Source organism: Mobula hypostoma, chromosome 18 (assembly GCF_963921235.1).
Source record: "Mobula hypostoma chromosome 18, sMobHyp1.1, whole genome shotgun sequence".
NCBI lineage: Eukaryota > Metazoa > Chordata > Chondrichthyes > Myliobatiformes > Myliobatidae > Mobula > Mobula hypostoma.
Window position 1 is genome coordinate 1,808,888 of NC_086114.1, and position 27,030 is coordinate 1,835,917.

Genomic DNA, 27,030 nt, shown 5'->3' on the forward strand with positions numbered 1-27,030 from the left:
TTAATGTCTGTGTCAGTTCTTTTTTAAAATCCAAGCTTGCATTAACCCTCGTTTCATAAATCTCAATTTGCCACACAGCATTTTATACAGTGATGCAATAAATGTTCAAACTGTGAAAGAAAATTGATATCTGGCAATGAATGAGTAAAAGCAAGGCAGATTCAGGTTTAGAATTACGTTCAACACAAGAATGAGGCAGCTGCACACACACACATACTTACACATTTAAACAGCAGACTCCCATAAATTTAGAGCCAATGTATTTGCAGAAGAGAAATTGCACCACTGACCACTTTGATGCTGCACTGCACACCTAGTCTGCCACCATTCTGACTCGATGTACACTGTACACAGGGTCTGCCACCATTCTGACTCGATGTACACTGTACACAGGGTCTGCCACCATTCTGACTCGATGTACACTGTACACAGGGTCTGACACCACTCTGACTCGATGTACACTGTACACAGGGTCTGACACCACTCTGACTCGATGTACACTGTACACAGGGTCTGACACCACTCTGACTCGATGTACATTGTACACAGGGTCTGCCACCATTCTGACTCGATGTACATTGTACACAGGGTCTGACACCATTCTGACTCGATGTACATTGTACACAGGGTCTGACACCATTCTGACTCGATGTACACTGTACACAGGGTCTGCCACCACTCTGACTCGATGTACACCGTACACACAGTCTGCCACCACTCTGACTCGATGTACACCGTACACACAGTCTGCCACCACTCTGACTCGATGTACACTGTACACAGGGTCTGACACCACTCTGACTCGATGTACACTGTACACACAGTCTGCCACCACTCTGACTCGATGTACACTGTACACACAGTCTGACACCATTCTGACTCGATGTACACTGTACACAGGGTCTGACACCACTCTGACTCGATGTACACTGTACACAGGGTCTGACACCACTCTGACTCGATGTACACTGTACACACAGTCTGACACCATTCTGACTCGATGTACACTGTACACACAGTCTGACACCATTCTGACTCGATGTACACTGTACACAGGGTCTGACACCACTCTGACTCGATGTACACTGTACACACAGTCTGACACCATTCTGACTCAATGTACACTGTACACACAGTCTGACACCACTCTGACGCTTGATACACACTGTACACAGGGTCTGACACCACTCTGACTCGATGTACACTGGGTCTGACACCATTCTGACTCTCGATACACATTGCACATCCGGTCTGGCACAATTCTGACTCTCAAAATTACACCGCATGCTTGGCTGGCACCATTTTGGCTCTTGATGCTGCTTTCTGTGTACCTACTATTGGCTTAATACTTCTTCAGTTAAAGAAAATAAAGTTCCAAAATCTTTCTGAAGTACAAACATCTCAGAACACAGACTGCCCTGTAGAAATTGTGCTCCGGACACAACCTGAACATTTGAACATAGAACACTACAGCACAGAACGGGCCCCGCGACCCATGATGTTGTGCTGACACTTTAACCTACTTCAAGTTCAATGTAACCTTTCCCTCCCACGTTCCCCTCCATTTTTCTTTCATCCATGTGCCAAGATAGGAGTTCATTAAATGCCCCTAATGTATCTGACTCTACCACCACACCTGGAAGTGTGTTTCCCACACACAACTCTGTGTAAAACATTTACCTCTGCCTACTTTTGAAGTCCTACTTTTCCTCCAGGCAGAGCTTACATAGCTTTCAGTACACTGGATTAATATTTTAAAAAGTGTTCATTGAGTTTGGCTTTTGAATGACGAGTGAACCTCTTAAAAGTAGCCACAATATCTTTCACTCAGACTGTTCCATCCTTACTGCTGTCCACAGTAATACAAGCTGATGCAGCAGTGAGCTCTCTCTGTAACATGCTCCATGATGGACAAAAATATTGATTGATAAACATTCCCATCTGACCCCCATATTTCTCAATTCCCTTTGTGACCGGGAATCGATTGATCATTGTTTTAAATACACTTAGCTATACACCCATGGCATTCTGTTAAAGAGAACTACATTCATAGGCCAACGTTTCATCGTTGATATTTCAGACCAAAACCCTTTATCGGATAAAGATTCTCTGCCTGAAATATTGACTGTTTATTAACTTTCATAGATACTAACTGACTTGCAGCATTTTGTGTGTGTTGCTCTAGATTTCCAGCATCCCTTGTATTTAACATTTTCACCGTTCTGCTTAAACTACCTTGCCCTCTAAATGGCTAACTCTTATCTGGACACCACATTGCCTAATGCTAGGCACTCCAACCATTCAACATCCCTGCCAATCCTGTCAGAATCAAACAAGTCTCAAACAGATCACCTCTCATTCTTCAAAACTTTGGTTCTCAAATTCTCAAAGTCCATTCAATGAATCAATACCTCAACTACCAAGAACACCCATCCTCAACTGCAGAAAGCAAAGCCACACACAAGAGCTCATGCTACTCAAGTTTAACTTAATGAAACAGACAAAATGATAAGAGCTTAAACAAACATTATCACAATCAGAAATCATTGTATTTAAAGTGAAAACATTAATGATAAACCTTTCCTCTAAATACTTCCAGAGTGCACACTATTAATGAATATAAATAACTGAAATCTTGTACTTAAAGGTCTTAATAACTACCATATTCCATGACAAAAATATCACTAGTGTACATTTTGGTTTAATTATCCGTCTCTGCAGTAATGTCTTCCACATTTGAGTTATGATTTCTGAGTATTTTTCCATTATTGCCAAAAGATTTACGTGAGGGTAGTCAGTAAGGGGAAAAACAAAACATTCACAATACTCATTAAAACTATAATGTTTTCAACAGCAGTTAATTTATATTTCCTCATGTAATTTAGCTCATGATTGTAACTGGGAAAAAATGCCGAAATAATCTTTTCCACATTGTCCTAGTAAAAAGTTGCAATGCATCAAGAGCACAGGAGACATTAAATCAGGTTGTAATATTTTATATTGGAATAGTTAGAACAAAGTATTAGGCAAGAGGGAAATTTCTGAAAAATCATTATCCAGCTAACTTCAGGTTTTTCATTGCTTACCGATTTTAAATTATTTTCCATTATGTGCCAGTTTGGCTCCATAACCTCAAACATCATATAATACTGAATGTTCTGCACAAAATTCAGCATTCGCTGTCTCAAAGTGAAGGCAGCAGCAAACCTAAAAAGGATAAAGCAAACATTACAGTGAATTCTGGAATCAGAACATCTAAAATCCTGGAAATAAAACCCCTAAGTTAAGTGCAGAGATAGGCTAAAAAGTTTTTCTCCCCATCATAATTTTCTCATTGTAACCTTGCAAGATTTATGTATCTGAAATTAAAATGTTTTTCTTACCATTTTTCTTCATCATAATGGTCGTCCAGAATCTATAATGTTTGCAAAGAAGTATTCAATTTATATCAACCAAGTGGATGGATGTATGGGGAGCCCAGGGAGGGGTAGTTCCTCTGGTGAAGGAGCTTGTCATGTCCGTTCCAGGACAGCTGACTTGCCTTTGGTCCCCACCGGACACTCAGCTCTCACCTGTGGCTCCCAGTAGCAGTTTGCACGCAACAGGGCCAAAGTTGGAACACTGCTTTGACAAGCAGGCTAAACCAGGCCTCATACCCCAGTGAGATAGGGATATGCCTGTCCTAGCATGCAAAGTCAGCTGTAGCCGACTGGGTGAATGAGAACTACAATGAGATCCAACAGCCAGGAAGGTTGTACTGTAATGCTCCGTGGAGAGCGAAGGGTATGATAAGGCACAGAAGATGTCACGGTCATCCGCTGCAAACACAGAAGATTGCAGTTTGCGACACTTGTTTGTACCACTGCACCTGGACCTCCGAGGTCAGGGAGTGGAACTGCCCCAGTGCAACAGCTTTTCCACTTTAAAAATTCTCCCGCAGAAGTTCTGTGTCATCGTCGTACATGATGGACAGGCAACACAGAACCCGGCCTCAATGGTCCCACTTCCACCTGGATCTGAAGCCTGTGCCCCAGCGGGCGGCAACATTGCTTGATCCTTAACACCTGGCATGAGACTTGCAACTGGTGGGAATGACTCACCCTCCCGAAAACCATCAACTCTCCTGGAAGGAGCTTGGTCAGGTTAACATCCAAAAGAGAGAGCTGCTGCTTTGGAAATGGAAGCCAATTGTTCAAATACCAAACAAAGACAGATATTCAGGTTAACATAGAAACATAGAAAATAGGTGCAGGAGTAGGCCATTCGGCCCTTCGAGCCTGCACTGCCATTTATTATGATCATGCCTGATCATCCAACTCAGAACCCCGCCCCAGTCTTCCCTCCATACCCCCTGACCCCCGTAGCCACAAGGGCCATATCTAACTCCCTCTTAAATATAGCCAATGACCTGGCCTCAACTGTTTCCTGTGGCACAGAATTCCACAGATTCACCACCCTCTGTGTGAAGAAGTTTTTCCTAATCTCGGTCCTAAAAGGCTTCCCCTCTATCCTCAAACTGTGGCCCCTCGTTCTGGACTTCCCCAACATCGGGAACAATCTTCCTGCATCTAGCCTGTCCAATCCCTTTAGGATCTTATACATTTCAATCAGATCCCCCCTCAATCTTCTAAATTCCAACGAGTACAAGCCCAGTCCATCCAGTCTTTCTTCATATGAAAGTCCTGCCATCCCAGGAATCAATCTGGTGACACAATGGGACACAAGGGAATGCAGATGCCAGTATTGATATCATTTCAGAATGCACTTTCTTTTTTACATAAACGCTCAATGCCAGTCCAGTTATCAAAGGTTTCAGAGCTTTAAGAAATATATTTTGCATATTAAGATTGACATTCTTTAGAACTCTGAATAACTGGGAATAATTTACAGAGAGGATATATATTCCTACATTTTGACAAAATTTCAAATGTTTAGTAGTAAAGGCAATGGCAGTCTTCAACATTTCAAAACATTAATGATATTGGAAGTATTCAAAATAATCACATTAACTCAAGGAAAATTCCAGAGCATGTGCCTTATGAATTTTGAACCATTCCTGACATTGCACACAGATAACATTAAATATTGAAAATTGCAAGATACTCAATCTTGTAACAGAGAATTGTAATAAACACAAGCAATACTTTCAGTTAACGCCCAAAACCTTGACTGTTTATTGCTTTCTGTAGATGCTGCCTGACTGGTTAAGTTTCTCCAGCATTTCGTATGTTTCACTCTGGATTTCCAGCATCTACCGAATCTCTTCTACTTTCAAGCAGGTACTACATTTCTAACAACACACACAAAACTTGCTGGTGAACGCAGCAGGCCAGGCAGCATCTATAGGGAGAGGTACAGTTGACTTTTCGGGCCGAGATGTCGACTGTACTTCTTCCTATAGATGCTGCCTGGCCTGCTGCGTTCACCAGCATTTTGTGTGAGTGTGTGTTACTTGCAATTCCAGCATCAGCAGATTTCCTCGTGACTACATTTCTAAGTTTGGTTTCAATTAGTTATACATTATTCAAAAATACTCAGTTCACATAATTACAACAAACAGTAGACAACTCATATGGAATCTACATATTGATTGTGATGCTTTCTATAATCTCACCCACTCATAAATAGTCAAAACAATTATTCTGCAGATTATAGATATATTTTAAAAGAGTTTTGCCACAGAGTCACTACTCAGTAGACTGAACTAGTAGTTTAACTGGAGTGTGTCCAGAAGAGGCTCACAAGAATGATGCAGGGAATGAAAGGATTAATGTGGGAGGAGTGTTTGATGGCTCTGGGTCTGTACTTGCTGGAGTTGAGAAGACTGAGTGGGAATCTCACGGCAACCTGTTGAATACTGAAAGGCCTACACAGAGTGGATGTGGGGAGGATGTTTGCTATAGTGGGGGAGTCTAGGACCAGTGGGCACAGCCCATTTAGAACAGAGATGAGGAGGAGTTTCTTTAGCCATACGGTGATGAATCTGTGGAATTCATTGCCACAGATGGCTGTGTAGGCCAAGTCACTGAGTATATTTAAAGTGGAGATTGATAGGTTTTGATTAGCGAAGGCGTCAAGGGTTATGGGAAGAAGACAAGAGAATGGGGCTGAGGGGGGAAAATAAATCAGCCATGATGGAATGACAGAGCAGACTCAATGGGTTGAATGGCCATTGGTGAGTCTTATTGTCTTAATTTTGCACCTTTTACACAAAAAAGCAAGTCCACTGAATTCAAGTGATGCTCAGCTCTCTTAAGGAATACTACTTATTTTCCTTTTCAAGGTACTTTTGAAGACCCTGACCTGGAGATACACTCTGTTCTTTGTAGGAATGGGACCCACTCTCAGGCCCTCATAACCGGCCACATTTTGATATCCCAAGGACGCGGCCTAGAAGACCAGCGTTCCTTCAGGGTGCCGGATTTTCATGGGTCTGGAGACAGGCCGATTCTAGGCCCGTGACCCTGACTGAGGTGTTGCGGGAGAACACAGAACATCGGGAGCAGCGGGTTAGCTGTCGTTGGCTGTTTGTCTGGAGAGCTGAGCCCTGGGGCCAACTCTCTGGGAGCAGAGCTGGGAAAAGGCGACGCAACGGACTTTTAACATCATAAATCAGCAAGTTGTTTATCATGTCTCCCCTCTCGCTGTGAAACAGAGACACCTCTTTTTCCCTTATTAGGGAGAGAAAGAGAGCCTGTGGTGTGTCAAATTACTAGGTGAACGAGTAGTCTTTGGGGTACTGCAAAGTCTGTGTTGTTATCGATGCTTTGCTGCACACTTGAGTGCTCGGTGGAGGGCGCCGATGCTTTTCTGCTGGTGTTGGGGGGAGAGTGTTGCTGCTTGTGTGGGAGGGGGCTTTAGGGTTCTAACGTTTAACTGTCATTCAGTCTTGGGTGTACTCCTCTGTTTTTGTGGATGTTTGTGAAGAAAAAGAATTTCAGGATGTATATTGTATACATTTCTCTAACATTAAATGTACCTAGTGAAACCTATTATTTATAAAGTTGTACTGACAGAAAACAGACTCGACAGGAAACTCAAAATGATCTGACTGGCAAACCCTGAGAGGGGTTCATAACTCTTGAAATACACTGATCCAAACAGCACTCTAAAAGCAATGGATGCTGAGAAAACATGACAGATATCTTAAATACAGTGCAAACATTGTCCGAAATAATGCTTCTTACCATTTAGCAGAGCGTAATGAATACTGTTTTGCCGCCTTATTACTGATCCACACGTTGCACAGCAGCCGGTCCACGTGTTTACAGTAAAACATATGTCTGAAGAGCATTTGATACCTGGTCAAAGCTTTCCTATTGAGAAAAGCATAAGTGAATGGTGAGCTCACAGAAATGTAACTTGAGAACTTGAAACAAGATCTTTATTGGCAACATTTGTAGCAATTACATAATGCCTCCTTTGCGTAGGTTTACAGCATGTCTACTGCACTGTGTTTCAAATGTATATTCTCACTTTGCAGTAGCTTACATTCCAAACAAAATAAACAACCCGGCAGAATCCAGTGTCAAAAAATAGTTTAGTTACTTTTATTCATTCTGTCCAGCACTTGCCACACTTTTAAAAGACTTTTAATTCAAAATGGAGATAGTAATTTGAGATGATAACAGTCAAACAACTCTTCAACTTCTGGAATCAGAATTTGAAGCTAAAAAGTGTAAGCTTATTAAAAACTTTATATATATAGTTACTTCACCATTTTAAAATTACACTTGATTTCAAACAAGAGAAATTCTGCAGATGCTGGAAATCCAAGCAACACACACAAAATGCTGGAGGAACTTGATTTCACTTGATTTCTGCAGCATCTCTAGGAAGAGGTGCAGCCGACGTTTCAGGCCGAGACCCTTCGTCAGGACTAACTGAAGGAAGAGTGAGTAAGGGATTTGGAAGTTGGAGGGGGAGGGGGAGATCCAAAATGATAGGAGAAGACAGGAGGGGGAGGGATGGAGCCAAGAGCTCGACAGGTGATAGGCAAAAGGGGATACGAGAGGATCATGGGACAGGAGGTCCGGGAAGAAAGACAGGGGGGTGGGGGGACCCAGAGGATGGGCAAGAAGTATATTCAGAGGGACAGAGGGAGAAAAGGGAGAGTGAGAGAAAGAATGTGTGTATAAAAATAAGTAACAGATGGGGTACGAGGGGGAGGTGGGGCCTTAGCGGAAGTTAGAGAAGTCGATGTTCATGCCATCAGGTTGGAGGCTATCCAGACAGAATATAAGGTGTTGTTCCTCCAACCTGAGTGTGGCTTCATCTTTACAGTAGAGGAGGCCGTGGATAGACATGTCAGAATGGGAATGGGATGTGGAATTAAAATGTGTGGCCACTGGGAGATCCTGCTTTCTCTGGCGGACAGAGCGTAGATGTTCAGCAAAGCGGTCTCCCAGTCTGCGACGGTCTCGCCAATATATAAAAGGCCACATTGGGAGCACCGGACGCAGTATAGCACCCCAGTCGACCTACAGGTGAAGTGTTGCCTCACCTGGAAGGACTATTTGGGGCCCCGAATGGTGGTAAGGGAGGAAGTGTAAGGGCATGTGTAGCACTTGTTCCGTTTACACGGATAAGTGCCAGGAGGGAGATCAGTGGGGAGGGATGGGGGGGACGAATGGACAAGGGAGTTGCGTAGGGAGCGATCCCTGCGGAATGCAGAGAGGGGGGGAAGGAAAGATGTGCTTAGTGGTGGGATCCCGTTGGAGGTGGCGGAAGTTACAGAGAATAATATGTTGGACCCGGAGGCTGGTGGGGTGGTAGGTGAGGACCAGGGGAACCCTATTCCTAGTGGGGTGGCGGGAGGATGGAGTGAGAGCAGATGTACGTGAAATGGGGGAGATGCGTTTAAGAGCAGAGTTGATAGTGGAGAAAGGGAAGCCCCTTTCTTTAAAAAAGGAAGACATCTCCCTCGTCCTAGAATGAAAAGCCTCATCCTGAGAGCAGATGCAGCAGAGACGGAGGAATTGCGAGAAGGGGATGGCGTTTTTGCAAGAGACAGGGTGAGAAGAGGAAAAGTCCAGATAGCTGTGAGAGTCAGTAGGCTTATAGTAGACATCAGTGGATAAGCTTTCTCCAGAGACAGAGACAGAAAGATCTAGAAAGGGGAGGGAGGTGTCGGAAATGGACCAGGTAAACTTGACGGCAGGGTGAAAGTTGGAGGCAAAGTTAATAAAGTCAACGAGTTATGCATGCATGCAGGAAGCAGCGCCAATGCAGTCGTCGATGTAGCGAAGGAAAAGTGGGGGACAGATACCAGAATAGGCACGGAACATAGATTGTTCCACAAACCCAACAAAAAGGCAGGCATAGCTAGGACCCATACGGGTGCCCATAGCTACACCTTTAGTTTGGAGGAAGTGGGAGGAGCCAAAGGAGAAATTATTAAGAGTAAGGACTAATTCCGCTAGACGGAGCAGAGTGGTGGTAGAGGGGAACTGATTAGGCCTGGAATCCAAAAAGAAGCGTAGAGCTTTGAGACCTTCCTGATGGGGGATGGAAGTATATAAGGACTGGACATCCATGGTGAAAATAAAGCGGTGGGGGCCAGGGAACTTAAAATCACCTTCCTGATGGGGGATGGAAGTATCCACTGATGTCTACTATAAGCCTACTGACTCTCACAGCTATCTGGACTATTCCTCTTCTCACCGTCTCTTGCAAAAACGCCATCCCCTTCTCGCAATTCCTCCGTCTCCGCCGCATCTGCTCTCAGGATGAGGCTTTTCATTTAGGACGAGGGAGATGTCTTCCTTTTTTAAAGAAAGGGGCTTCTCTTCCTCCACTATCAACTCTGCTCTTAAACGCATCTCCCCCATTTCACGTACATCTGCTCTCACTCCATCCTCCCGCCACCCCACTAGGAACAGGGTTCCCTTGGTCCTCACCTACCACCCCACCAGCCTCCGGGTCCAACATATTATTCTCCGTAACTTCCGCCACCTCCAACGGGATCCCACCACCAAGCACATCTTTCCCTCCCCGCCTCTCTCTGCATTCCACAGGGATTGCTCCCTACGCAACTCCCTTGTCCATTCGTCCCCCCCATCCCTCCCCACTGATCTCCCTCCTGGCACTTATCCGTGTAAGCGGAACAAGTACTACACATGCCCTTACACTTCCTCCCTTACCACCATTCAGGGCCCCAAACAGTCCTTCCAGGTGAGGCAACACTTCACCTGTGAGTCGACTGGGGTGATATATTGCATCCGGTGCTCCCAATGTGGCCTTTTATATATTGGCGAGACCCGACGCAGACTGGGAGACCGCTTTGCTGAACATCTACGCTCTGTCCGCCAGAGAAAGCAGGATCTCCCAGTGGCCACACATTTTAATTCCACATCCCATTCCCATTCTGACATGTCTATCCATGACGTCCTCTACTGTAAAGATGAAGCCACACTCAGGTTGGAGGAACACCACCTTATATTCCGTCTGGGTAGCCTGCAACCTGATGGCATGAACATCGACTTCTCTAACTTCCGCTAAGGCCCCACCTCCCCCTCGAACCCCATCTGTTACTTATTTTTATGCACACATTCTTTCTCTCACTCTCCTTTTTCTCCGTCTGTCCCTCTGAATATACCTCTTGCCCATCCTCTGGGTCCCCCCCCCTTTTCTTTCTTCCCGGACCTCCTGTCCCATGATCCTCTCGTATCCCCTTTTGCCTATCACCTGTCCAGCTCCTGGCTCTATCCCTCCCCCTCCTGTCTTCTCCTATCATTTTGGATCTCCCCCTCTCCCTCCAACTTTCAAATCCCTTACTCACTCTTCCTTCAGTTAGTCCTGATGAAGGGTCTCGGCCTGAAACGTCGACTGCACCTCTTCCTAGAGATGCTGCCTGGCCTGCTGCGTTCACCAGCAACTTTTATGTGTGTTGCTTGAATTTCCAGCATCTGCAGAATTCCTGTTGTTTTCACTTGATTTCTACAGTTTTTGAATATTTGATACAAACCGCGATTCCACTACCTGACCAGATAGGAAATGGGTGTGGAGACTTTCCTTTTTTGAGATCACTGATACTGTAGCGATGTGCTACACACAGCGCTAGAATAACCACACGGAGTCGGTGAGTTAGAGTTGCGATGAAAGAGATTTATTCAAACTTTGCGGCCCACTTTAAAGCCTTCCCGTTCCTGCCCTCCCTGGGCGGGACTACTGTGGGGAATGTATATTCCCAGACCCTTTCTGCGCGCGGGATTTTCCCCCTGCTGGTGAAGATGGCTTGGCGCCCTTTTTGCTGCCGGCCCCCTGCCTGCGCGCGCTGTTGTGAGCCGGTTTGTGTGTGCCAGAAAGTGGGTCGCCACATAACCCCCCCACCCCCCAGAACCGGCGATACCTCCCCCAATGTCCACAGTCTGGATCGGCCTCTGTTTGGGAGGTCTGCCCCTGCGCCGCGGTGCCTGAGCCTGGACCAGCTGCGCCAAGTCCACATGGGCCGGTTTGAGTCGGTCCACCGTGAATACCTCCTCTCTCCCCCCAATGTCCAGCACGAACGTGGACCCGTTGTTCCTGATCACCTTAAACGGTCCCTCGTAGGGCCGCTGTAGCGGTGCCCGGTGTCCGCCCCGTCGTACAAAAAGAAACTTACAGTTCTGCAGGTCTTTGGGTACGCAGGTCGGGCTCTGTCCGTGCTGTGAAGTGGGTATGGGGGCCAGGTTACAGAGCCTCTCCCGTAGTCTGTCCAGGACTGCTGTGGGTTCTTCCTCTTGCCCCCTTGGGGCTGGTATGAACTCTCCTGGGACGACCAGGGGCGCGCTGTACACCAACTCGGCCGACGAGGTGTGTAGATCCTCTTTGGGCGCCGTGCGGATTCCGAGCAGGACCCAGGGAAGTTCGTCCACCCAGTTAGGCCCCTCCAGTCGGGCCATGAGAGCCGATTTCAGGTGACGGTGGAAGCGCTCCACTAGTCCGTTCGACTGTGGGTGGTAGGCAGTTGTGTGGTGTAGCTGTGTTCCTAAAAGGTTGGCCATAGCCGACCACAGGCTGGAGGTGAACTGGGCGCCCCTGTCGGAGGTAATGTGGGCTGGTACCCCGAAGCGTGCTACCCAGGTTGCGATCAGTGCTCGGGCGCAGGACTCGGAGGTGGTGTCACTGAGCGGGACTGCCTCTGGCCATCTGGTGAACCGGTCTATCATAGTTAGGAGGTACCGCGCTCCTCGTGACACTGGCAGGGGCCCCACGATATCCACATGGATGTGGTCGAACCTCCGGCGGGTGGGTTCGAACCGTTGCAGTGGAGCCTTGGTGTGCCGCTGCACCTTGGCCGTTTGGCACGGCATGCACGTTTTGGCCCATTCACTGACCTGCTTATGAAGTCCATGCCACACGAACCTGTTGGAGACTAGCCGAACGGTTGTCCTGATGGAGGGGTGCGCTAAGTTGTGAATGGACTCGAAAACCCGCCGGCGCCAGGCTGCTGGGACGACGGGGCGGGGTTGGCCGGTAGCTACGTCACATAGTAGGGTCCTCTCACCTGGGCCTACGGGGAGGTCTTGAAGCTGTAAACCGGAGACTGCAGTCCTGTAACTGGGGATCTCAGTGTCTGCCTGCTGTGCCTCTGCCAGCGCTGCATAGTCCACCCCCTGGGACAGGGCCTGTATGGTAGGTCTGGAAAGTGCGTCCGCCACGACGTTGTCCTTTCCCGAGACATGTCGGATGTCAGTCGTGTACTCGGAGATGTAGGACAGATGTCGCTGCTGGCGGGACGACCAGGGGTCGGACACCTTAGTGAACGCAAAGGTAAGCGGTTTGTGGTCCGTGAACGCGGTGAAGGGCCTACCTTCTAAGAAGTACCTGAAATGCTGGATTGTGAGCAGGGCTTTGAATGCTGTGTATTTGCCGTCCTCCGGGGGCGACTGTATAAACTCCTCAACTTGTGCAGCAGTCTCCTGGTCGAGGGAGCTCAGCACGTAGTAGTAGCGAGTGGACTCCGAGGTTATCTGCCGAATGTGGAATTGTGCTTCTGCTTGTTCGAACCACAATTGGAGTCGCAGCATCCAGAAGCTTGGCAGTTTTAACGAAACTGCGTGAACAGATGCAGCATCGGTCATCTCTGGTCCAAATATCTTTTGGGCCGTCGGGGTCACCAATTGTAGCGATGTGCTACACACAACGCTAGAATAACCACACGGAGTCGGTGAGTTAGAGTTGCGATGAAAGAGATTTATTCAAACTTCGCAGCCCGCTTTAAAACCTTCCCGTTCCCGCCATCCCTGGGCGGGACTACTGTGGGGAATGTATATTCCCAGACCCCTTCTGCGCACGGGATTTTCCCCCTGCTGGTGAAGATGGCTTGGCGCCCTTTTTGCTGCCGGCCCCCTGCCTGCGCGCGCTGTTGTGAGCCGGTTCGTGTGTGCCAGAAAGTGGGTCGCCACAATACCATACTAATGCCACTGCAACTTCCAGGTTTTTTTATTCAGATGTTTCATCAGAGCAGCAATAGGACAATGACAAAGTCAACAGTGTAGATGTACAGTAACACACATCAGACGCTGCATTAATGGAGAGGATTAAACAGCCAACATTTTGGGCTGAAGCCCTTCATCAGGATTGGAAAGAAAGGGAGAAGCAGCAGCCAGAACAAGAAGGTGGGATGAGGGGAAAGAGTCTGCATTCTGTACTGCTGTAAATACACATTGTAAATAGATGAGGGAAGATCTGAAGATATGGGCTCAACTGAATTCAAAGAACTGTCACGTTGTGCCATGCCACATTTTTCATTCATTAGTTTGTCCTCCACAAGCCAATCAGCGGAGCCCCATGTACAAAACACAAGGTCAGCTTGGACCAGAAAACTTGCTAACGGTTACAACTGAACAATGATGTTTCATTAAAGTAGATTCATTATTTCGATGTGATAGCTTAGATACTTTCCAAACATTAAGAGAACACAGTGCCTCTCTGATTCGGACAAGAAATTAAGTCCAAGTCCAAAGTCCAAAACTATTATAAGCTTTAAAGTAATTGAATATTTCAAAAAATATCAAGAAAGGAATGGTACCAGCATTCCCTATTTCTAGTTTTCGAATCCCTGTTGTGATTGGTCCACTTTCAGTAATGCTGTAAATTCAACATTAATGTTAAGGCAATCAAAGCATTTTTAAATATTAAAAAATCTAAAATCCTATGAAATAGAAATCTGAAATGCATGCACGCGAATTTTATTGACTAAGATATTCAATTCCAGGTGAGCATTTACTGCCAAGTTTCCCAGGCACTCTTTACGGCCTTTATTCGACCAAGTGAATTTCCTGCCAGATGGAAGATTACTGGCATACTGGTTCCACTGACTTGGGTGACAAATCCTGCCTGTAAATCAGTCAGAAAGCTGAAATATCACAAAAGAAAATTCAGCTGCAGTCAAAAGAAAATTCTGACTACGATCTGTGAATCTTTTCCACTGATGTCATAGCTGTTCAGAAAGTAATTAGAATGTTAATAAAAATCTAAATACCATTGGCATGAGAACTTTCTGACTAGCCTCTCTTACTTCATGACCAGAATCCTTTAAATCTACTGACCAAATATGAATACCTCCATTTTCCTCAAACACTCGAATTGCTGTAAATAAACCCAGTGGCTGACATAAGCAACAAAATCTGTTTCCTGTTGTCATTCAAATTTATATTTAATGTCTCTCACAAAGAATAGAAAACTCCAAAAAGCAGATTAATATTGTAAATCACAAACACAAGAGATTTTGCAGAAATTCAGAATAACACATACAGAATGCTGGAGGAACTCAGCAGTCAGGCAGCATCTATAGAGAGGAATAAACAGTCAATATTTTGGGCTGAGACCTTTCATTAGGACTGCATGGGAAATGGTCTCAGCCTCTCCACAGATGCTGTCTGACCTGCTGAGTTCCTCCAGCACTGAGTGAGTGTGTGTGTGTGTGTGTGTGTGTGTGTGTGTGTGTGTGGTGTGTGTGTGTGTGTGTATATATACACGCACGTCTGTGCGTGTGTGCGAGTGCGTGCGTCTGTGCGTGTGTGTGTGTGTTACCCTGAATATGATTTATGTGACGTGTACCGTGGCATTAATTAATCGTGAGAAGCTCCTGCGGATCTCTGCTGCACAATCTACCCAAAAGAATCCATCAACCCAAGAGAGTCTTTTCTATTTTCTTATACTCTGTAAAGTCAATTATTCCTTGATTTGTACAGAACACATCTAATGCCGAATGTTTAAGTTTAAAATAAAAACTATTCATGATGATCATGATGACAAGAACATTGATTTTTCCTTCTGGCAATTTTTTCCCTTTTTTAAAATTTTCTCCTCTCCTTTCCTCTTCTTTACTCCTCTGGTGCCCCTACTCCTTCCCTTTTTCCCATAGTGCACTCTCCTCTCCTTTCAGATTTCTTCTTCTCCAGCCCTTCACCTTTCCCACTCACCAGGCTTCACCTATCACCTTCCATCTAGCCTCCTTCCCCCACCCCCACACCTTTTGACTCAGAAAATCTGTTTTAGCCAACATTTCTGCCATTAACTAGAAACTAAATGTGCAAGAAATTCAATTTGTTTCAGAGAGTGGTAAGTGAAAATGGATTACCACTACAGTTAAGAAGAACAAAAGAAAAGCTTGCAGAACTTTGCAATTTTGCATTAGTTTGTATTTTGATCAATCGAATTTAGAACTTGTTTGCACCAATGTGAAAACGGTGCTTGCAAACCCTGAAATGAAGCAAGACCATATTCACGGAAGCAGAATTAGGCCATTTGGCCCTTCCAGTCTGCTCTGCCTTTTCATCACGACTGATCCAACTTTCTTCTCAGCCCCAATCTCCTGCCTTCTTCCCGCATGCCTTCATGCCCTGACCAATCAAGAATCTATCAACCTCTGCCTTAAATATACATAAAGACTTGGCCGCCACAGCTGCCTGTGGAATGAATCCCACAGATTCTCCACTCTCTGGCTAAAGAAATACCTCCTCTTCTTCGTTCTAAAAGGATGTCCCTCTATTCTGAGGCTGTGTCCTCTGGTCTTAGACTCTCCCACCACTGGAAACATTCTCTCCATATCCACTCTACCAAGGCCTTTCACCATTTGAATTTTAGTAAATACAGGCCCAAAGCCAACAAATGCTCTTCATATGTCAAGAAATTCAATCTTAGAGTCATTTTCGTGAACTTCCTTTGAACCCTCTTCAGTTTCAGCACATCCTTTCTAAGGGGCCCAAACCTGTTCACAATACTTCAAGTGAGACCTCACCAGTGCTTTATCAAGTCTCAACATTACATCCTTGCTTTTGTACTCTAGTCCTCTTGAAATGAATGCAAACATTGCACTTACCTGTTCACCACAGACTCAACTTGCAAACTAACCTTTAGGGAATCCTGCACAAGGACTCCCAAGTCTCTTTGCAACTCAGTTTTTGTACTTTCTCTTCATTTTGAACCCTTTCGTTTTTTTATAACCAAAGTGATGGAATACAGTGTCGGGAATACACTTCCCGACACTGTATTCCATCTGTCATTTCTTTGCCCAATCCCCTAATCTGTCTAAGTCCTTCTGTAGCCTGTCTACTTCCTCAAAACTACCTGCCTCTCCACCTATCTTCATATTGTCTGCAAATCATAAAGACTTTTACTCCTCGTGTATGTGAAGGATATAAGAAATAAAGTCAATACAAAATTTCAAACTTTGCATCAAAACCATCAATGCCATTGCCCAAATCACTGACATACAATGTTAAAAAATAAAATAACTGGTCCAAACACCACTAATCACCAGATAAGACTCCCTTTTTTCCCCATTCTCTGCCTCCTGCCAATCAACCACTACTTTATCCATGCTAGAATTTTTCCGGTAATATGACAACTAAAGACAGACTGTAAAAATTGTGCCTAATAACATTCTTATTCAATCTGTTGTATATCCCCATATTTGTAAACCAATTTTTCAGGGATACCCAGTTTTGTGTCGCCAGAAAGACAGGTGTGGAAAAAGATGGGCTCACCAGCAGTTTCTAAGGGGCAATTAAACGTGGCAGACATTTATCATGAATGAAAGTGTGTGTTCCTCAGCTGGGGCTACAGTGAAATTCCAGAAACAAGTTTTAATAAACCACCAACACCAAAAGAAAAAAAAACTGAGACCTCCTCAAACAGGAACTCTTTTGTGTCCTAGCCATGTTTGTTGACAGTTTTCCACATTGCAGTGTAGTTAGACAAGGTTACTTACCTATTTATAATCAATGACAGTGGCCATTTCACAACATAATCAAAGGAGAAAGCTTCTAGTCCACTCAGAGCAATCTCAGTTGGATCTGCATTGATAATAGCCTTCTCCTGTTTGGTTTCAATAGCAAGAACCCGCAGCAGCTGAGTGATGAGGTCATGTGGCATAAGATTAATCTGAAGAATAAAATTAATAAAATCATAAGCTTCAAACTGGCATCATTACTCAAAAGACTTACAGTGAATCATTTAGGATTCTGAATAACACAACTATGTAGCAACATAAAATTCAAATACAATTTCAATACATTTAAGACAACAGATAATTAAATATTTGGCAACGATGCACATACACAACAGGTCTCATCAAAAAGACATACAAGTATAGGTGATCAGAGTGGAAGTGGGATGGGGAATTCAAGTGGCAGGCAACAGGGAGGCTAGGGTCACTCCCGCAGACCGCATCCAGGTGCTCTACAAAGTCATCACCTGTCTCAATAAAGAATTGACATTTTGACCCAATACGCTTCATCAGGCTCTCGGGCCAAAATGTCCATTCATCTTTCATTTCCATAGAAGGTGCCTGACCTGCTAAGTTCCTCCAGCCTATCCGACATGTTACTCTGGATTTCCAACATCTGCAAAATCTTGTGTGCAAGTGATCACCAAATTCTATTTGACTCTTGTTTAAATAGTTTACAAAATTATATTGTCACTCCCTGTGAAACCTAACTTTCAGTTTTTAGAGTCAGTTATAAAGAATAAACACTGCTATCATATCTACTTTCGCCGCATTCCCTGGCAAGGTGCTCCAGGCACCAACCATTCTGCAGAAAAAAGCAAAACTGCCTTGCATATCTCCTTTAAACTTTCAACATTCTGATGGAAGTACTCAAGGGGTGAGAGGTATCTGTGGGGGAGAGGGAATTGTCAGTGTTTCAGGTTGAAACCCTATACCAATACTGCAGATGTTTGTAGAGCAATGGGTTACTACAGAAAACATGTAGACTTTAATTTGTATTTGGTACATTCAACTAACAATTAAGGATAGCTACATTGAAATGTCACCAAACCTGTCAGCAATAGTGGACAAAAAAGGGATTTAAAAAAAATATCATAGTAGGATTTCACTAAATTAGTCAACTTTTGCATGTGGTAAAATTGTAGAATTTCTTACCTGAATATTCAAGATTAACATTTCAAGGGTATTACTTGTTGGTTGTAATACATGTTTAAACAACTCCTTACACTGTTAATAAAGAAGCCCACATACTGAATACAAATCGCAGGGATTTGGAAAGTAGTGATTACAAAAAGCTATCCTGAAAATCAAATTTGCTAATGATACAAAAATTGGACAGTGAGGAAGGTTTTCAAAGCTTGCAGAGGGATTTGGACCAGCTGGAAAAATGGGCTGAAAAATAGCAGATGGAGGTTAATACAGACAATTGTGAGGTAATTGCACTTTGGAAGGACAAACCAAGGTAGAATATACAAGGTAAATAATAGGGCACTGAGGAGTGCAGTAGAACAGAGGGATCTGGGAATACAGATACAAAATTCCCTAAAAGTGTTGTCACAGGTAGATAGGGTCGTAAAGAGAGCTTTTGGTACATTGGCCTTTATTAATCAAAGTATTGAGTATAAGAGCTGGAATGTTATGATGAGGTTGTATAAGGCATTGGTGAGGCCGAATCTGGAGTATTGTGTTCAGTTTTGGTCACCAAATTACAGGAAGGATATAAATAAGGTTGAAAGAGTGCAGAGAAGGTTTACAAGGATGTTGCCAGGACTTGAGAAACTCAGTTACAGAGAAAGGTTGAATAGGTTAGGACTTTATTCCCTGGAGCATAGAAGAATGAGGGGAGATTTGATAGAGGTATATAAAATCATGATGGGTATAGATAGAGTGAATGCAAGCAGGCTTTTTCCACTGAGGCTACGGGAGAAAAAATCCAGAGGACATGGGTTAAAGGTGAAGGGGGAAAAGTTTAAAGGGAACATTGGGCAGGGGGGGGCTTCTTCACACAGAGAGTGGTGGGACTGTGGAATGAGCTGCCAGATGAAGTGGTAAATGCAGGCTCACTTTTAACATTTAAGAAAAACTTGGACAGGTACATGGATGAGAGGTGTATGGAGGGATATGGTCCATGTTCAGGTCAGGGGGACTAGGCAGAAAATGGTTCGCACAGCCAAGAAGGGCCAAAAGGCCTGTTTCTGTGCTGCAATGTTCTATAGTTCTAGCACAAGGAGATTAGCATTCATATAAGACCAAAACTCACAGGAACAGATCTTTCTGGCTTGAAAAGTTGGCTTATGGACAGTTTCAGGAACAGATTGCTTGCATCTCCCAGGATGGCCAGTTCTTCTATCAGGCACCCGAGAGAAAACAATCCTAATGTGTCCAGGTTCTTCTACCTCAAAGCTCAGGCAGCATCCCAGTGAGCCTTTTCCTTATCTTTCTTACAGACTGGCAACCAGTACTGCACACAATACTCCAAATCAGGCCTAACTGAAGTTTTATGAAGCTGCCTATCCTTGTAAACCTTTTTTACTTAGTATCCTGACTGATGAAGGTAAATATACACTAGGCTATCTTTTCTACCTTATCTACTTGTGATGCCACATTCAGAGATTTATGGGCAAACACCCTTTGTACATTAATGCTTTTGCCTTTACTTTATACTTTTATCTTGCATTCGAGTTCCCACACTAGTCTGTATTTCCATTTCTGATCTCACTGCCACATTTCCATGATCCAGACCCTTCTTGTACCACTGGATCTGGACTGCCAATGTTGGAAGAGCGGAAATGCCACAGTGCAACAGCTTTTCCACTTTAAAAACTCTCCCGTACAGCTTTCACCGTCAGCATCAGATATAACGGACAACCAATTATTCATACCCTGCTGTGTTTATTGAGAACATTCTTCTCTATCAGAGAAAATAGAAGGGTTCAGAAAAATAGAGGGCTACAGGTAAACTGAGGTAATTTCTCAGGTAAGGACGTGTTCAGCACAGCTTCGTGGGCCAAAGGGCCTGTATTGTGCTGTTGGTTTTTCTGTTTCTATCCACAACACCAAGGTTTCATCAGTTCTGTCCCAACATACCTTCAAATCATCTTTAAATGGGTCCGTATTGGCCGTGCTCATTCGCAGTGCCAGCTCCAGAAGAGCTTCAAGTCTGGTGGGAATGATGTCATCCACTGACTTTTTCAACTCTTCTTCTGTAAGGTCCATGAAATGGACAAAGAAATCTCCCTGATCCATCAGGAAGTAATGTTTTATTGACCTACAGAAACAATAATCAACACGGTTAACATTTAATTGCAGAACCATATGCTGATTTTATAGTAGAGCATAGGGTAATTAACCACCATAAAGCTTGTCTAAAGTTGACTTAAAATTCACATGGAACCTATTTAACCATTCTTATTTTGTTAGCACAGAACAAGTATTGAAATTCAGCTTTGGACAACATGCATTAAATAATCATTGTCTGAATCAGACAACAGGTTACAATTAAATGATGTTCCAAGTAGATTAGCCATAAGAACGGAGAACGGATAATAAATGGTCTCCCAGTGTGCGTCGGGTCTTTCGATGAACACCTACACTCTGTCCGCCAGAGAAAGCAAGATCTCCCAGTGGCCACACATTTTAATTCCATGTCCCATTCCCATTCTGATATGTCCATCCACGGCCTCCTCTACTGTCAAGATGAAGCCACACTCAGGTTGGAGGAACAACACCTTATATTCCATCTGGGTAGCCTCTAACCTGAAGGCATGAACATTGGCTTCTCTAACTTCCGTTAATGCCCCTCCTCTCTTCCTTATCCCATCCCTTATTTATTTATTATTTTTTATTTTTTCCTTTTTCTTTCTCTGTCTTTTTTCTCCCTCTGTCCCTCTCACTATATCTTCCTCTGGTGCTCCCCTCCCCCTTTCTTTCTCCCTAGGCTTCCCATCCCATGATCCTCTCCCTTCTCCAGCCTTGTATCCCTTTTGCCAATCAAGTTTCTAGCTCTTAGCTCCATCCCTCCCCTTTCTGTCTTCTCCTATCATTTTGGATCTCCCCCTCCCACTTTCAAACCTCTTACTATCTCTTCTTTCAGTTAGTCCTGATGAAGGGTCTCAGCCCGAAACGTCGACTGTACCTCTTCCTATAGAAGCTGCCTGGCCTGCTGCATTCACCAGCATTTTGTGTGTGTCACTAAATTAGCCAACTTTTGCATGTGGTAAAGTTGTAGAATTTCATACCTAAATATTCAAGATTAACATTTCAAGGGTATTATTTGTTGGTTATAATACATGTTTAAACAACTCCTTACACTGTTAATAAAGAAGCCCACATACTGAATACAAATCACAGGAATTTGGAAAGTAGTGATTACAAAAAGCTATCCTGAAAGTCAATTAATCATGTGAAGATAAACATTCATATAAAACCAAAACTCACAGGAGCAGAATTAGGCCATTTGGCCCATCGAGTCTACTCTACCATTCCATCATGGCTGATTTATCCCTCTCAACCCCATTCACCTGCCTTCTCCCCATAACTTTGACACCCTGACTAATCAAGAACCTATCAATCTCTGCTTTAAATATACCCAAAGAGTTGCCTTCCACAGCTGCCTGTAGCAATGAATTCCACAGATTCACCACCCTCTGGCTGAAGAAATTCCTCCCCAGCTCTGTTCTAAAGGCACATTCCTCTATACTGAGACTGTGCCATCCGGTCTTAGACTCTCCCACCACAGGAAACATCCTCTCCGTGTCCATTCTGACTTTCAATATTCAGTAGGTTTTTTTCAGTAGGCAAAAAGCACAACAGCACCCCTTACACCTCAGATGGTTGAAGAAATTCAGCATAAGTCTCCAAATCCTAAGGACTTTCTACATGGGCACAACTGAGAGCATCCTGACTGGCTGTATCACTACCTGGTATGGGAACTGTACTTCCCTCAATCGCAGGACTCTGCAGAGAGTGGTGCAGACAGCCCAGCACATCTGTAGATGCGATCCTCCCACTATTCAGGACATTTACAAAGACAGGTGTGTAAAAAGGGCCCGAAGGATCATTGGGGACCTGAGTCACCCCAACAACAAAGTATTCCAGCTGTTACCATCCAGGAAATGGTACCGCAGCATAAAAGCCAGGACCGACAGGCTCCGGAACAGCTTCTTCCACCAGGCCATCAGACTGATTAATTCACGTTGACACAATCGCACTTCTAAGCTATATTGACTGTTCTGTTGTATATCTTACTGTACATACTATTCATTACAAATTACTATAATTTGCACATTCAGACGGAGACAGAACAAAAGATTTTTACTCATGTATGTGAAGGATGTAAGAAATAAAGTCAATTCATTTCTATGAGATTCCCCCCCCCCATTCTTCTAAACTCCAGTAAATACAGGCAAAAGACATTAAATGCTCTTAATGGGTTAACCCTTTCATTCCCAGGATCTTTCTCCTGGAGCATCACCACATCCACTCTCTCGAGGCCTTTCAATATTCAGTAGGTTTCAATAAGATCCCCTCCATATCAGGCTAAAATAGAATGCATTCCAAAGTTAAGCTTGGTGAAGTGTTAATTGTACATTAGAACATTAAAATTGGTTGTAAAACTTGATTCAATTAGCTGGTGTGTGGAACTACAGACAATACAGCAAGGCTTACTTCAATTGTAACAGATGGACTTAAAAGTTCAGATTTTTTTTTTTAAAAACTTTGCACATTAACCCATCTTTGACTCCAGTAAACCACAGAATGTTATGGCTAAAATTGGTCAGCAAAATGTTTGTTTATTCCTCAGTGAAAGCATCACAAGGTGTGACTACCTATTTCAGTAAATAGCTGTCCATGATTTGCAAATTCTTCAATGGAGTCAAGTAGACAGACACTAATGATACAAATACATCCAGTTTCTGCTTGTTCCTGCCCCACCAAATATTTATCTGCATATGTCGACTCTGCTTTATCCCCCAGTTCAGTCTACATCCACACGCTCTTGATCTTTACAATAACTTCAAGTTCCCTGGCCCCAATCATCTCATCTTCACTATGGATGTCCAGTCCCTATATACCTCCATCCCCCAACAGGAGCACCTTAAAGCTCCCTGATTCCTTCTGGACAACAGACCCGACCAGTCCCCCTCCACCACCACTCTCCTCCATCTGGTGGTCCTCACCCTCAACAATTCTTCCTTCAGTTGCTCCCATTTCCTTCAAACAAAAGGTGTAGCCATGGGCAGTCACATGGGTTGCAACTATGCCTGTCATTTTGTCGGCTACATGGTACAGTCTACGTTCCAAACCTACACTGGTATCGCTCCCCAACTCTTCCTGTGCCACATCAGTGCTGCTTCCTGCACCCATGCAGAGTTCGTCAACTTCATCAACTTTGCCTCCAACTTCCACCTTGCCCTCTACTTGGTCCATTTCCAACACACCCCTCCCCTTTCTTGATCACTGTCTCCATCTCTGGAGACAGTCTATCGACTGATATATTTTATAATGCCACTGATTCTCATTGCTGCCTGTACTATACCACTTCCCACCCTATCACCTGTAAAAATTGCAACCCCTTCTCTCAGTTTTTTCACCTCTGCTGCATCTGCTCTCAGGATGAGGCTTTTAATTGCAGAACTAAGGAGATATAATCCTTCTTCAAAGAAAGGGACTTCCCTTCCTCCACTATCAACGCTGCCCTCACCTGTCTCTCTTCCTGAAACACCGACTGCTTATTCATTTCCATAGATGCTGCCTGACATGCTGAGTTCCTCCAGCATTTTGTGTGTGTGTTGCTTTGTTTCCAGCATCTACAAATTTGTTTGCATTTGTCACTCAGTGAGTACATTACTGTGTACGTCCTGTACAGAATAGATACCTGTACCACCCCTTCGGTACGTCCCCCTCCCTTGCATCCTCCCTATCCCCACCCCCCTGTGAAGAAGAAAGCCCTTAACTCCCGAGTGGAGTCATCGGGACGCCGTCATGACGACATCTTTTTAAGCAGGCTCGACGCTCAACCCAGCACAGATGGAAAGCGTGCAAGGGAGTCAGCTGGATTCAAACTTGGGAGCCTTCGCTCCGAGGTCCAGCGCTGATGCCCCTATGCCACCAGCCGGCCACCCCACTGTAACAAGTGGATATTTGAGTTACTGTCATTTTCCTGTCAGCTTGAATCAGTCTGGCCATTCTCCTCTGACCTCTCTCATTAACAAGGTGTCTTTGCCCACAGAACTGGATGTTTGTTTCAAGACTGATGTAAATGAAAATCCCTGGAGATCAGCAGTTTCTGATATACTCAAACCATCCTGTCTGGCACCAATAATCATTTCACAGTCAAAGTCACATAGATCACATCTCTTTCCTATTTTGATGTCTGCTCTGAACAACAACTGAACCTCTTTGACATGGCTGCATGCTTTTATGCATTGAGTTGCTGCCACACGATTACTGCATGAAGATGCTAACAGGAACTTGGAAAGCTACAAGTAATTTCAACTGCAGGACAAATGTAAAACAATAAATTGCTTGATCTTTCAGAAATCTTCCTATGGCATTATATTTGTAATCTACTGTACTGTGCATTTTACCATTAAAATAGCACCGTGAGGAAATTAAGAGCTATTTTGAAACTATTCAAGCAACATACATCAAAGTTGCTGGTGAACGCAGCAGGCCAAGCAGCATCTATAGGAAGAGGCGCAGTCGACGTTTCAGGCCGAGACCCTTCGTCAGTTAGTCCTGACGAAGGGTCTCGGCCTGAAACGTCGACTGCGCCTCTTCCTATAGATGCTGCTTGGCCTGCTGCGTTCACCAGCAACTTTGATGTATGTTGCTTGAATTTCCAGCATCTGCAGAATTCCTGTTGTTTACGTTGAAACTATTCAGTTACTTTAGGCAATAAATAGAAGAAAACATTTGCTTTTTCAATAAATCATACAAATCTGTGTACCTGAGTCGTGCCAGGAGTTCTTTTTCCTTCATTAAGAAGTCTAATAGAACCTTGCTGGCATAGTTGTAGGATTTTTCAATTTGTTCTACATATGCTCGTTCCTTCAGAGTATAGATCACTTCCTTGGCATCAGGACACGTCACATCCCGACCACATTCTCTGACAACGTTAAGATATTTTCCTGCAAATAAAAGTATAAAGTTCTTTATCTTCAGAGTGAACCACTTTCTTATCTTCCATAGATCAGTGATTATACCCTGGGCTACTTGCCAACCAAGGCTGAGAAAATATTATTAAGTGAGAGAAAACAACTAAAAACATCAGATCAATCTTTTTTCAATTACGTAATCCTTGATGCATGCTTGAAAGTAGGAAAGAAAGGAAGCAATTATTTATTGAGATACAACATGAAATAGGCCTTTTCAACCCTTTGAGCCGCAACCAACTGATTTAACCCTAGCCTAATCACAGGACCATTTACAATGACCTATTAACCGGTACATCTTCGGACTGGGAGGAAACTGGAGTATCTGGAGATAACCATGTATTCCATGAGGAGGATGCACAGGCTCCTTACAGATGATGTCAGAAATGAACTCCGATGCCCCAAGCTGTAATAGTGTTATGCTACTGTGGCATATGAGATTTTCTACTTCAAGGCTCCTCCACTACATCAAAAAAAATTGCATATCCTTCATCAGTAATTTTTTAATCTAATCATTTGACAAAATTTATTAACTGTGCTGTGATAACATGTTCTCCTCCTGTGAGACTGGGAATCCTTTACAAGATGTCCAAGAAGAAAATTACCTAAATACCAGCAATTTTTCATGGTAGACCCTTCATTATTAGTTGTATTCCTGAAATATAAACACCTTTAAATGTAAATCTGTATTATTCTTATTTCATCCAATATAAATCCCTGACATTTTGATGTCAAACACAAATGTTGAATCAATGTTACAGAAATCTTAATGTACATGTTCATCAAAATCTATTTAACTAATACATACCTGGAATTTCAAAAACTCTCCTGATGCAGGGTAGAACAAATATTTAAACAGAGTTTCTGCTTTGGGGACAACTGGAACTCCAGATGCAAACTCTGCCCACAGTTCCACTCCTGTTTAAGATGTTCCCTCCTCAGGTTTCATGTTGAACTTATTTACCAGATGCAAAATCTGCATGAACTGGTACAACTGGAGGGTGCAGCAGAATGTAAAAAATATTGTTTTGAAGAATTGATTTTAAATGGTGTAATTTTAGGTAATTTGATGAACAGGGCTGTAAATCAACTTAACCAAAAAATAAACACCGTTATCAGTCTTGTCCAACACCCAAGTAATTATATTTTAAAAGTAATGAAGGGATTCTATGCTGGATGATAGTGCATTGCTTTTACCTGTACTTGCCATTGTAAATCTCCTGAATTTCCTCCTTTTTAAGATCATGCGCTTCCACCAACAACTCACTGTCCAATACAAATCTATAAAACCCTGCATAGAATAATTTGCTAGTTATACTACAGTCATCAGTTTCTGAAACCAAGTTGCTAAAAAATTTCAAAGCATTTTTAATAATAACAGTAAATCTTTCCTCGTCTAGAAAACCTTAACTTTTGGAACCGCCCCAATGATCGCTAAACAAATGGAAATCTCCTCAAAATAGTTATTTGGACCTGGAACTGTGGCAAAGGATTCTGTGAATTGTAGAACCACAATTGGTGCTTAAAATCCAACTGTGTTTTGCATTGGTTTGGCTAAGATGAATGAACAAAAACAGAACAACACAGCAGAAACTTAAGTCAATATAAACTCTATACTGGACAAATTCATAATAACGAGCAACAAGTGATTATAAT

The 27,030-nt window shown here is 43.7% G+C and overlaps 1 protein-coding gene across 2 annotated transcripts in view; it reads right to left on the reverse strand.

The window, feature by feature from the left end:
- Positions 1 to 27,030, reverse strand: part of tubgcp2 (tubulin gamma complex component 2) — a 67,548-nt gene that overhangs the window by 15,434 nt on the left and 25,084 nt on the right. For both annotated transcript variants that reach the window (XM_063070305.1, XM_063070304.1), the window contains exons 10-14: positions 25,170 to 25,350; positions 20,306 to 20,486; positions 17,201 to 17,373; positions 7,188 to 7,316; positions 3,087 to 3,207 (exon numbers count right to left, since the gene is read on the reverse strand). In XM_063070305.1, coding sequence (XP_062926375.1) covers positions 3,087 to 3,207; positions 7,188 to 7,316; positions 17,201 to 17,373; positions 20,306 to 20,486; positions 25,170 to 25,350 — 785 coding nt within the window. The remainder of the gene's footprint in view (positions 1 to 3,086; positions 3,208 to 7,187; positions 7,317 to 17,200; positions 17,374 to 20,305; positions 20,487 to 25,169; positions 25,351 to 27,030) is intronic.